This window comes from Peromyscus californicus, unplaced genomic scaffold (genome assembly GCF_007827085.1).
Source record: "Peromyscus californicus insignis strain IS unplaced genomic scaffold, ASM782708v3 Scaffold_3__1_contigs__length_106647218, whole genome shotgun sequence".
NCBI lineage: Eukaryota > Metazoa > Chordata > Mammalia > Rodentia > Cricetidae > Peromyscus > Peromyscus californicus.
Genome location: NW_026294551.1, coordinates 51,635,045 through 51,647,229, shown reverse-complemented (window position 1 = coordinate 51,647,229; position 12,185 = coordinate 51,635,045). Strand labels below are relative to the sequence as shown.

The 12,185-nt window shown below is 46.3% G+C and overlaps 1 protein-coding gene across 1 annotated transcript; it reads right to left on the bottom strand.

Moving 5' to 3' along the window:
• Positions 1 to 402: 402 nt before the first annotated feature.
• On the bottom strand, positions 403 to 2,183 carry LOC128121601 (uncharacterized). Its single transcript, XM_052756401.1, has 2 exons — positions 974 to 2,183; positions 403 to 885 (listed from the first exon to the last, which is right to left on the bottom strand). The coding sequence occupies exon 1, from the start codon at positions 1,903 to 1,905 to the stop codon at positions 1,540 to 1,542; it is 366 nt and encodes a 121-aa protein (XP_052612361.1). The 5' UTR covers positions 1,906 to 2,183; the 3' UTR covers positions 403 to 885; positions 974 to 1,539.
• Between the last annotated feature and the right edge of the window lie 10,002 nt (positions 2,184 to 12,185).

Here is a 12,185-nt window from a genome sequence, read left to right as displayed (position 1 = left end):
TCCTTGGAGATGTAGTTTGGGGAACTGCGGTTGATGATTAGAATTACTGTAAATAGGCTGTCATCAGGGAAGAGTGGGCGTCAGACTGGCACTTAAAGTGCAGAGAAGCAGGATACCAAGTCACATGGTGATACGGTGTTAGGGAAGGCCAGAACTGTGGAGGAAGGCCCCTTTATTGGAAAACAGTTTATAAAATCCCAAGATGGGTGAATCAGTGGGGCAGATCCAGAGCTTAGCTGAGGGACTGCTGGGCCAGGAGCCCCTTAATAGGGAGACAAGTGGGGACTAAATACTGAGGAGCAGTGGGGCCATGTAGCAGTGGCAGACCTGATGTTAGGGGATAGGAAGTCTGTCAAGGGCCATCGTATAGTTGGAAGTTAATGAACAACTGAATACAAAGGAGACTGAGAATGTGATTTATTCCATCAGATATACCACAATTGTGGACATTTCCATAAAGTATAGCAGTGTTGGAGTGCTGCATCTGAACAACTGACATTCACGAGTAAACAAAGTGGGTAGGCGAACAACCTGCAAAGATGAGTTCTGGTATTTACTTTTTTGAGGCTGAGATGACAAGTCCAGCAGGAACTCTTGTTATCGACAGTCCCCAAACCCAGCCCCTTCATCTTGGTCCCTTAGCTTCAGAGGGCCTCCAGGCTGAAGTGAAGTCGCCTGAGAATTCTCTAGCATAGTCCTCCCATGGACCCCAGTAAAGGAAGGCCCTCAGTCTCATTTCATGGAATCCACGAATTCTAGTCCTCCGTCCCTGAAGGTCTGCTGTCCCCTGTTCCATACAGTCCAAGAAACCTGTCTTAAGCGTTGGCTTGCTGATATTCAGCTCCGCTTACTACAGGCCTTGGGTCCTCCTGGTAGCCACAAAACCTAAAGCAGGGAAAAAAAAAAAATGCCCATCCCGCGTCAGCTCCAACTCCTGAGGGCGCAGAATCATACCTTGACAAACACCACTCACCTCCAGCTTCCAGCCATACCCGCTGCTCTCCCAGGTCCGCCAGCTTGGTGTGCAGAGTTCTGACTGAAACAGCTCCTAAACAAAACTAGCTCGTTCTGGAGCGACGCATCATCATGGGGCTCCAGCGCTACAGCTAGGGCGCCGATTCTCCTCTCGGTAACCTCTGGGAGACCGCGGGCTCGGGTCTGGTTCATCCTTTAAGCAACAGAAGGCTGGACTCATTCTTTGCTCTACAAACACAAAAACACTGGGCCCTCACGTCACAAAGTGGTAGGCTATAGAGACATCATCTTAATTACAAATGGGGTTCAATCCAATCCAGGATCGTAAACGTTAGAGACTAATTGCACTCAATGCGTGGGTGCAAGCAACACCGTCAATTCATTGCCGGCAGCGACTTTGGACCTTCTGATGAACAGTTAGACAAAGCAACAACAAAGAAAAGCATCAAAGGCTAGATGGAAGGGGTGCAGCGCATCACCAAAACAAAAGGCTGCGTGTTCCCCTACCCCAACCGCCCCCACCCCCACCCCAACTCTGCGGCCACCCCGTCGGACCCAGGCCGCTTAGGCAAGCTGCAAATGGATATAGGTGAAAATGCAGGAAGTGATGGAGAAGGCGATGGCCGCGTAGATGAAGATGGAGAGGTGCGGGAAGTGATCGAGGTAGCAGCCCTCCTCCACTAGAGGCTCCTCTTCCTCGGGCTCGGAGCGCACGGCGGCCTTCCGGGACTGCCCAGCGCGGGTCCCAGGAGCCCTCCCGCCCGCGCGCGGACCAGATTTCCTGCTAGCCCAGGACGCCGACTTGGGTGCGCGGGCAGTGTAGCTCTCCTCCGGGGGCGGCTTATCGAACAGGCCCTCGGACTCAGGGTCAGAGTCGAAATACATCTGTTCTGGACCCCAGGGCTTGCGCTGAAAGGGACCTTTAGCCATCGGCGCAGAGCACGGGCAGGCGGGTCAGCTGCTGACACTGGGAGACGAAGTCCCTACAGGGTCGCAGTGCAGTGGGCGGTGGCCGGGACTGCAGCAGTATTTCTACACCCAGTGGGGGTGTGAGTGGGGGTGGCAGAGGCGGAGCCAGCAGAGCAGGGGGCCTCTGAGGGTCCCGGGCCTCTCTGCCCAGGCGCCACTTTCTCTGACTCCTCCTTTCTGCCCACAGCCTGTTGCAGAGGTTGGCCAGCCAGCTTCTGGCACCTCGCAAGCCTTGGCGCAGCAAGGCCTGTCTCCATAGCAACGAGACTGGCCTTCCGGGGGGAGGGGGGGAGTCGGGGGGAGGAGGCGAGAGGCGCTTGTTGGGATCCCCCAGCTATTAGGCGGACGTGGCACTTATGGAAGATGAAAGGCAGGAGTTAAAGCTCCAAGCTTCGTGATGAGCTTCCCCAGGGTTTTATTTCTTCCTTTCAAAGACATGAATAATATAAGGTCTTAAAAACAACACGGAGAAACCCTGTCTTGAAAAACCAACCCCCCCCCAAAAAAAATTGATAGACAAACACTTTAATGAGGTGATGCACAAATGCACAGTTTTTTTTTTTTTTTGCAACCAAACGACATGGCGTTGCTCCATGAGAGCCAGATACATGAAAATCAGTGGAGAAAGGCCAACTCACAGACTAAGTGGTGGCTGCTTAAATGCTCTTTCCCTTTGTCCCGTCCTCCTTCCTCCCAGGCAGAACTCCCTATCCCCATGAGGCTCCAGCAGTGTGAGTGTGTGTTTGTGTGTGTGTGTGTGTGTGTGTGTGTGTGTGTGTGTGTGTGTGTGTAATGCATGAAAAACTGACACAATCTTATAGGAAAAATGGTAAATTTATCTGTGTACGCACACAAGAGACTGAGGCAGAAGAAGGCATGAGTTCCAGTCTAGCCTGCATGTATATGGAGGCTCTGATTCAAAAGATAAAGACAAAATAACCTAATGAAAACAATATCACAATAAAGCTTCCACAAACCGAGGGTCCAGAAGTAACAAAGTTAAAGACTCATGTTTCTCTCCCTCTCCCCTCGCTGCTATCTACATCCTATTTTCACATTTTTCATCTGCCTCCATCCTTCGGGGCATTTCATCTGTGATGAGGAACAAGTCCTCTCAGGGAGCCAGTAAGGTGGCTCAGTAGGTTGAAGGCACTTGCCACCTAGCCTGATGACTTGAATTTGATCCCCAAAATCCACATGATAGGAGAGAACTGGCTTCTGCAAATTGTCCCCTGAACTCCACACGTATGCTGTAATGCACACACTCATACACACAGACACACTAAATGTACCTGCTCACACTGTTCAGCTGGAATCTCCAGCTTGCCCCTGTGAAAGCCCCATTTCTGCCTCTCCAAACCCCGCCCTCTCAGAGAATCTCTAACAAAGGGAAGGCTCCAAAAATCCCAGTACCACATTCTTGGTGGCCACGGTAGCTCCTCCCCTAAAGTCTCCACCTAAAGCATACCATACTTGGGCACAAACCCAACTTATGGCAGACACATCATCACCCCTCGACTACAGGGTACATAAGTGCCCTGCTTTAGTTTGGCCATGTGATTTTCTCCTGCCCCTTCTCCCTCCTCGGTCTCTGGGGGCTGGAGGAGTCACCTGGGAGTTATTTTGCTCAAAATAAACCTGTTCTTTAACTTTTTCAATTTGGCTTGATCTGGCTTACTGCATTGGCAGAGAAACCTATTATTGGGGTACAGAAAACCTATTACACACTAGTTATGTTTTTTAAGTGTTGAAAAAAGTCCTTCCAGAAACTTTTCATGATCTAAGCCCATTTCTCACCTCTGTTCCTAGTCAGACTCTTTGGCACCTTTAGTACTTGGTGGGTACCACTGTTTCTTGGTACTTCTATTGTGTCTGAGGGTCAGTCCCTTGTGGGATTTGGGGAGAGCAATCACATGACTCATTTGGGGCTTCATTTGTGTTGGAGGAATCCACTGGCAAGCCTGTTGGGAGCAACAGAGCCAACTCCTGCCAGACAACTCATTCTAGTTCATCCAATAGAAACCAGGATCAGAGTGTTGAAATAATGTGACCAGAGTGCTGTCTCTCACTCTCAAAACATTCAGGACTCCTTGCAGCAATAGCAGATATCATTAGGTAGTGGCGGCATTCTGATGTTTGTTGAATAAGTGATAAGGCGAATGAATGATGGGCTGTTGGCAGCAAGAGGCTACATTCTCAGAGTCTAGCAGCTGCAGATAAGAGCATTTCCTTTGCTAGGACAAAGAGAACATGGGACCCTCAGCCATGCTACTGGGAACTGAGAAGGGTGGAGAGATTTTAGAAAGCGGTCTGACAGTTTCATAAAAAGTTAAGCATATACTTAAGATGTAACTCAGGGGGCTGGAGAGATGGCTCAGCAGTTATGAGTGCTGGCTGCTCTTCCAGAGGTTCCATGTTCTATTCCCAGCACCACAAGGTGGCCTACAACTGTCTGTAAGTCCAGTTCCAGGGGATCCGACACCTTCTTCTGACCTCCGTGGGCACCAGGCATGCACATAGTACACAGACATACATGCAGGGAAAACACCCATATGCATAAATTTCTTTTTAAAAGTTACAAAAAGGATAGGACCCAAGTCTTATCCCCAGCTTGTAGCAGATCACCTGTGGTGTCTGCCCCATTCCCAATGGATCACTCAGATCTTCTACAGCCTTCCTCCATGACACATCACTTTGTCTCAGCTGCCAAATCCAGGAGGCACTCCCTGGAAAACAGACTGGCCACTTTGACCAAGGAATCATATTAGTGTGTTGCTCAGCCATCATTAAGGAAGCTTCCTCCTTCAGTAGATGGAAACAAATACAGAGACCCAAAGCCAGACAATGTGCAGAGTGAGAGACCTTGGAACAGTGGCTGTGCCCTAATTTACTGCTATTTCAGCCAGCAATTGCAACTCCACAGTTACCGGCCTGCTTCTCTAGCAGCAGCCTGGTGGGAATTCTGTTCCTGCAGGTACCGGCCCTGTTGCTGCTGCTAAAGGTAGTTTTAACTAAATCTTTATCGTTCTATTTATAAATAAGACTTGAAATTCAAAGGCTGGGGTGAAAACCTGAGAAGTCAGAGAGGTTGAGTAGCAAAAAGCTAACCTTCTCTACTTGCTGGCATCTCCGAAAGCCCCATGCTTCCACTACGCCAAACCAGAAAAGCCTGCACCACTCCAAATCCCTCCCTTCTACTTCCTGTGTCTCTCTATCTCTCCTGGATGCCCTCTGATGCTCTATGATTACTTTCTGTCAACTAATTGCTAACTCAGCCTCCTGACCCAAAGTTTATTTTATGTAATCAACGTAAATGCAGACTCGGGGTTCACAATGTGATTGAATATTCCCCAACAACACTCTATCTTTTTTTTTTTTTTTTTTTTTTTTTTTTTTTTTTTTTTTTTTTTTTTTCTGAGACAGGGTTTCTCTGTGTAGCTTTGAGCCTTTCCTGGAACTCACTCTATAGTCCAGGCTGGACTCGAACTCACAGAGATCCACCTGCCTCTGCCTCCCGAGTGCTGGGATTAAAGGCGTGTGCCACCACCGCCTGGCAAACACTCTGTCTTAAAAGGGTTATCTCCATCAATCAAGGTTCCCAGGGCTTAGGGAACCTTGCAGAAGAGTAGATGGAAAGATTGCAAGAGTCAGAGGATGGAGGATGCCAAGGAAACAAGGTTCTCTAGACACAATAGGACTAACACATATATGAACTCACAGAGACTGTGGCCACATGCACAGGCCTGTGTGGGTCTGTGCCAGATGAGGTCCCACAACTGGGAGAAGTGGTCACAAACCCCCATCCCTAACCCAGACGCTATCTACAATTGATAACCACTCACAAAAGAAAAATTAGTTTTCTTCTATGGAGTCTCACTGGGGAAACAAACCACTTTTAAGGGCAGACTCTAAGCCCAGCAGTAGATGGCCAACAGAAAATGAACTCAACGGCATCTTTGGAGGTTCTTTGTCTCATAGTGTTGTGCCAGACTTTCTTTCTTCTTCTTGTTTTTCCTTACAGGTCCTTTGTGTATACATTATGACTTCCAGATTTGTATTTTAATGATTCCTGTGTGTATGACTGTGTCTGTCCTAGTCCGGTTTGCTTGTGTTTTATTTTATTATTATTCTTTAGATGCCTGTTGTTTTCTAATGAGGAAAGGTGTGGATTCAGATGGATCTTGGAGGAGTTGGGAGAAGAGAAACCATATTAGAATACATTGTATGAAAAAAAATCTAATTTTAATGAGAGAAAAATAGAAATAAAAATGATAGGACCCAGTAATTCCACTCCTAGATTCTACCTGAGAGAAATGACAGCTCTACATGGAGACTAATGTATAAACATCTATAGCAATGTTATTGGTAATAGCCGGAATTAAGAACAATTCAAATCACCATCAAATGGTGAATGGATGAGGTTTATCTGTACAACTAGAATGCTACTTGGCAATGCAAAGGAGTGAGCTACTGGTACTAACCAGGATGGGTCTAAAAATCATGCTAAGTGAAAAAGAAAAGCCAGGTGGAAAAAGCCATAGGTGATAGAATAAATATGGAATGTCTAGAAAAGACAAATTTATAGAGATAGAAAAGACATTTATTGCTTGTGGCCAAGGGGGACATAAAAATGCTAGCTGCAGCCTACTGGCTATGGGTGGGTTAGGATTTCTGTTGGTCTTTTCTGTGTCGAACACACAGATTGCAAGCCCAGCACCACTTTGAGATCTTTGGCAACAGTTAACTCTGCAGCTCACACACGATTGAACCTGTATGATAATGAGTATTCAAAGACGGGTAATACCTGGGGGGTGCTCACCAACCTAAGACAGAGTGCCTGTGTAGCCTGGACAAACAGGTAAGGTGACCTGCTGACATCCCACGCAACCTAAGTCAGAAGCTCATTTATTAGTAAAAGGAGGGACCTACAGGTTTTGGGTAACTGTTGCCTTGCTTGCTGACCTTGACCTTGATATCCTCAAAAGTCTGTGTCTTCCAGGCTCAAGACCCAGATCAGAAGTATGTTGTCTTCCTGCCTCAAGATCTGAATCACAAGTGTGCCCTCCATTTCTGATTGTAGTCCATGCCAGCTATAGTCAGGTTGACAACCAAGAATAGCTGCCACACTTAACCCTCTGTATTGCTCATTCCCACTACCCCCACCGCGTTAGTTCATCATTCCTTTCACCCTGAGGAGGTCCCCTTAACCCTCTGCTTACTCCCCCAATGACTGCTCAGCTTGATGCACGCCTATAATCTAGCACTTAGGACAAGACCAGGAGTTTAGGATTATTTTCAGTTACCCAGAAAGTTCAAGAGCAGCCTGGGCTACAGTAGACCTGGCCTCAAACAACAAAAACAAAAACTGGCAGAGAACCGGAAATAGATGAACCAGCGTGAAATGCAGTCATAGAGCCCCCTAGACAGGCCCTCCTTCTAGGAACAGCAGTGGCCCTCTTCTCCAAGTGGGATCCTTGGTGTGAGTGAATCAATCTGCCCTGTGTGGGCACATGCACTGGCTCCTTGGCTGCAGAGGTCTCCCTGGGATGCGCCTTCATCGTGGGGGCCAAGGTTTCTGTTTGATTGTTTGTTTTGTGGGCAGATAACTATTTTGTGGAGGATAATCATAGTCAGAGGAGTAGATCTTTAAAGAGCAGATTTGTTTCTAAGAGTGAATTGTTCTAAGCACTCAGTCCCCTTTGTCACTGTCTTCTTTACACTGCTGCCCTTTTATACAGGTTCCCTCCCTAACTGGCTTAGCAGAAGCCGTCTTCAGATAAAAAGCTGCCTAGCTAGCCTCCAGAACTATATGCCAGACTTTAAAACACAAAGTCCCGAGCTTCAGGTACTCTGTTATAACAACAGAGAATGGACAAAGACACTGTGAGAAAGCCACTGTGAGTCTCAGGCACTTGGGCAGGGTGATCAGTTAATGGGAGAACAAAATGTTCTAGCACAGTCCGGGCTCTTCTCTTCCTGGTGCTATCAGGCTTCCAGGAAATCTTGGTGGTGCTGACTCTGACATGTTAGTCATCACACACAGTGTTAATGCTGGGCCGTCCTACTGAAACATGAGCTGGTCCAGGGACATCATTGGACATGTGGCCCCAATCATTCCCACAAAAGGAAGGCACGCCCTGCTGCAGAACAGTTAGAGCCAAAGCTGGACAGAAAACGTGATGAACTGCCTCAGAGGTGGCAGTTTCCTATCTTAAGATGTTTTACAGCTTCATTATATTTTATATAATAGAGGCATGCTATGTGTATATACGTAAATTAAATGTGTTGACATATAAAATGAAGCCACCACAATTGCAATAATGACTATCTCTACATTTTCTCATATATCTTCACGCTCCTTTGGAATCACTCCTTTTTGTCCTTCTCCATACTTTCTCTGGCAGGCAGCCAGTAATAGCCTTTATCTTACTATAGCTTTGTTTACATTGTCTAGAAATTTATTTATTTATGAAGAGATGGGTCTTACTATGCTTCGCAGACTGGCCCTGATCTCCAGTGCTCAAATGAGCCTTTTGCCTCAGTTTCCTAGGTAGCTTGGATTACAGGCACGAGGCACTGTGACTTTTGTTATTATAGCAAAATATGTGAAGCTGGTTTGCTTTGTGTTTTAAAGTTTGGCATATAGTTTTGGAGGCTAGCTAGGCAGCTTTATCTGATGATGGCTTCTGCTAAGCCAGTTACAACACCATGGAGGGAGCCTGTATGAAAGGCCAGCGGTGTGAGTGACAAGAAGGGTTGGCTACTTATAAGAATTCACTCTCAGGAACTAACATAGTACTCTAAGTCACCCCTCTCCAAAGAATTCTATGACCTAGAATTTTGTGTAACTGGAATCATGTAGTGGCCATTTATTTCCCCTCTAGCATTTTAAATTTAATACTTTCTTTCCAAAAGGTTTATGCTGCTTTTTAGTAGTTTTTTTCTCTCCAATACAATATTTTATTATTTGGGAATTTCATCTCAATTACACTCACTTTTCTACTCCTCCCAGGCCCACACTCCCACCCTTTGGCACTTGATAGTTTATTTTTTAAGTGTATTTATTTTTATTTCATGTGCATTGGTATTTTGTCTGCATATATGCCTGTGTGAGGGTGTCAGATTCCCTGGAACTGGAGTTACAGACGGTTGTGAGCTGTCATGTGGGACCTCTGGAAGAGCAGCCAGTGCTCTTTTTTTAAAAAAATTATTTATTATGTGTATATACAGTGTTCTGCCTGCATGTATGCTTGCACTGCAGGCCAGAAGAGGGCACCAGATATCATTATAGATCATTACAGATGGTAGTAAGCCACTTTGTGGTTGCTGGGAATTGAACTCAGGACCTCTGGAAGAGCAAACAGTCCTCTTAACCTCTGAGCCATCTCTCCAGCCCATTAGTTTATCTTTATTTTATCTATCTATCTATCTATCTATCTATCTATCTATCTATCTATCTATCTATCTATCTATCTATCTATTGATTTTTCAAGACAGGGTTTCTCTGTGTAGTTTTGGTGCCTGTTCTGGATCTCGCTCTGTAGCCCAGGCTGCCCTTGAACTCACAGAGATTCCCCCTGGCTCTGCCTCCCGAGTGCTGGGATTAAAGGCGTGCGCCACCACCGTCTGGCCATTAGTTTATTTTTAATTGCTAATTTTAATATAGTATTCTGCCATGAGCATGCCACCACAAAGCATTTTTCTACTTATCTGTTAGTGGGTTGTGGATTGTTTCTAGATTTTAACTATTAAAAATTTCGCTTCTCGGCCACTTGTTTACAAGTCTTTATATGGCCATGTGCACTTGTTTATCTTGGGTAGGCACCAAGTTATAGAATGACTCGTGCTATCATACTGGCTACCAGTACCCTGAAAACCTAATGAAGGAGCTACTTTGTGTGTGTGTGAGTGTATGAGTGTGTCTTTGTCTATGGGTGACATTAGTCATTAGGAAGATGTTGACTTTCAGAGACACAAGCTGCTCCCCACCTGGACTTTGGTTTGCTTTCTCCTTCGCTCACAACCCTGCATTCAGCCCCGCTCAGAGTTAAGGCTGCAGTTGTGACTTCGTCCTGCAGGTGGCAGGAGCGGGCAAGGTCTGAAGGCCCAACTCGTAGCTGCTCCCTTCGGCAGATCCTGGGGCTTCCTGTATGCCCAAGTGGGAGGACTTTTGGGTTCCCCTCCTTTCCCAGGTTTGGCAAAGCAGATTGGCAAACCTAGAACTGTAGGCTCCAGTTCAGGCTTCTAAAGGAGAGTCTGTGTTCATCAACATTTTTATCTTCCAAGCTCCTGCTGAACAGTCCACTAAGTGCTTAACAATCAATGGCCTTTCTAGTCCAAAGTCCTTCTGCAAATCTCCCTAAAACACATGGTCAGGTCTCTCACAGCAATACCCCACTATCCTGGTACAAATTTCTGTCTTAGGGTTACTATGGCTGTGATTAAACACTATGGTCAAAGCAATGGGGGTGTGTGGGGGGGGGCTTCTTCCTTATACTTTGGAAGTAGCTGGGACTGACGCATGGTCCTTGCCTCCTAATTTTCTTTTCTTTTTTTATACTTGTCAAGTGGTAGGTGGAGACTGTCTTCTGTCTCCTACTGCGTTCTTGTCCCTCTCTCTAAGAATGGAGGGGACAGACAATTGAGTACAAATGGCAAGTATTTTATTTTTTCAAATTGGAAATGGCAAGGTTTAAGTGGAATGAAACAATTTAAAACAGACTGCCACATGGGATTAAAATAAACAGGTTTGAACTCTCCGTAGCAGTAGGATACTGTTATAGTTTCGAGAAGTGTTCCCAGTTAACGGGAGTGTTACAGCTCAGCAGTTCTTACGGAACTCTGGGATACCAGCCAAGAGCAGTCTCTTGTGGAGCAACACAGAGGAGCAGGACTGACGGTATCTTGTTCTCCTGTCTCCAGAGAGTCTGGAAGGTTGGAGTCATAGGTCTCTGAAGCAGTTCTTCGAGGCTGGAAACAGCCGCAGGAATGAATTCGCCTTTGCCGCCCAGCCGGTGCTGAGCCGTGGAGGCTGAGGCAGAAACACCTCGAGTCCTGGAAGCTGGCTTTGAGCAAGCTCCTTGCCCAGGACAGAAAAACGTCAGGTGAAGGCAGCCTCCTCTTTGATGAGTGAGGTGTTTGGGAGTCTGGCTCTTGAAGTCTTCATGGCTTTTTCCTATGAAGAGAACAGGAGCACTAGGCTCAGAAGTCTTCCTTTTCCTCTTTTTCCATGGGTTCCTGCAGTAGTTCTGGCTTTATAGTCTTGAAATGTGTGGATTTGGTTGCCAGGATGCCAACTAAATGTTGCTGGCTAAATGTGGGTATGTAAATAAGGTGAAGAAATAGGACCAATCAGAGAAGAGCTATCAAACCTAATAGGGGAAAGACCCCTAAGCTCCACCAGTCTCTGTTTCCATAGAGGTAGGAAACACTGTGTAAGTTTCTGCTGTGATGTTTTCAGATGCTTGCTGTGTCCAGGCTGTTTAGTTCATCAAGGGGTTTAAATGGGATGCAAATGAAACCGCTTTGAACTCTAGGTAGCAGTAGAACGCTCTTCTAGTTCTGAGAAGTGTTACAGTTACACTGCGTGTTACAGTTCAGCAGCTCTGATCTATTAGTTGTTTCTTGGGTGTGTGTGGTGTGGTGGTGGGGCTCTTTGTTTCTGTTTAGGACTGCTGCTACTGTTTTAACTACTGTTAGCCGCCTGCTGCCTGTGGCTCCTTTGTCCTCTACACCTGAGCATGCTGGATACTGGAAAGTTCCCAATGGGGGACCCCATCTAACCAACATTTGTATACAAACAATGCTACATTTTCTAACTGTACAATTGTGGGATGCTGAGAGATATGCTGACCTTCTTCACCCACCCACTAAGCAGTGAAATCAAGATATTGTACACAGTGCCTACTGTGTACTTTAGTCCTTTTTTTTTTTTAAAGGCAGGGCTTTTAATTAGCTCAAATTCAATTGTGGCTTGAAAATGTTACATGGACAATTCCAGAAACAAACAATTTGTAAGTTCTAAATTGTATGCCATTCTGAGTGGACTGATAAAATATGTCCACTGCCGCTGGGCGGTGGTGGCCCACGCCTTTAATCCCAGCACTCGGGAGGCAGAGGCAGGAGGATTTCTGTGAGTTCGAGGCCAGCCTGGGCTACAGAGTGAGTTCCTGGGAAGGCACAAAGCTACCCTGAGAAACTCTGTCTCGAAAAACAAGAACAAAAACAAAAACAACAACAAA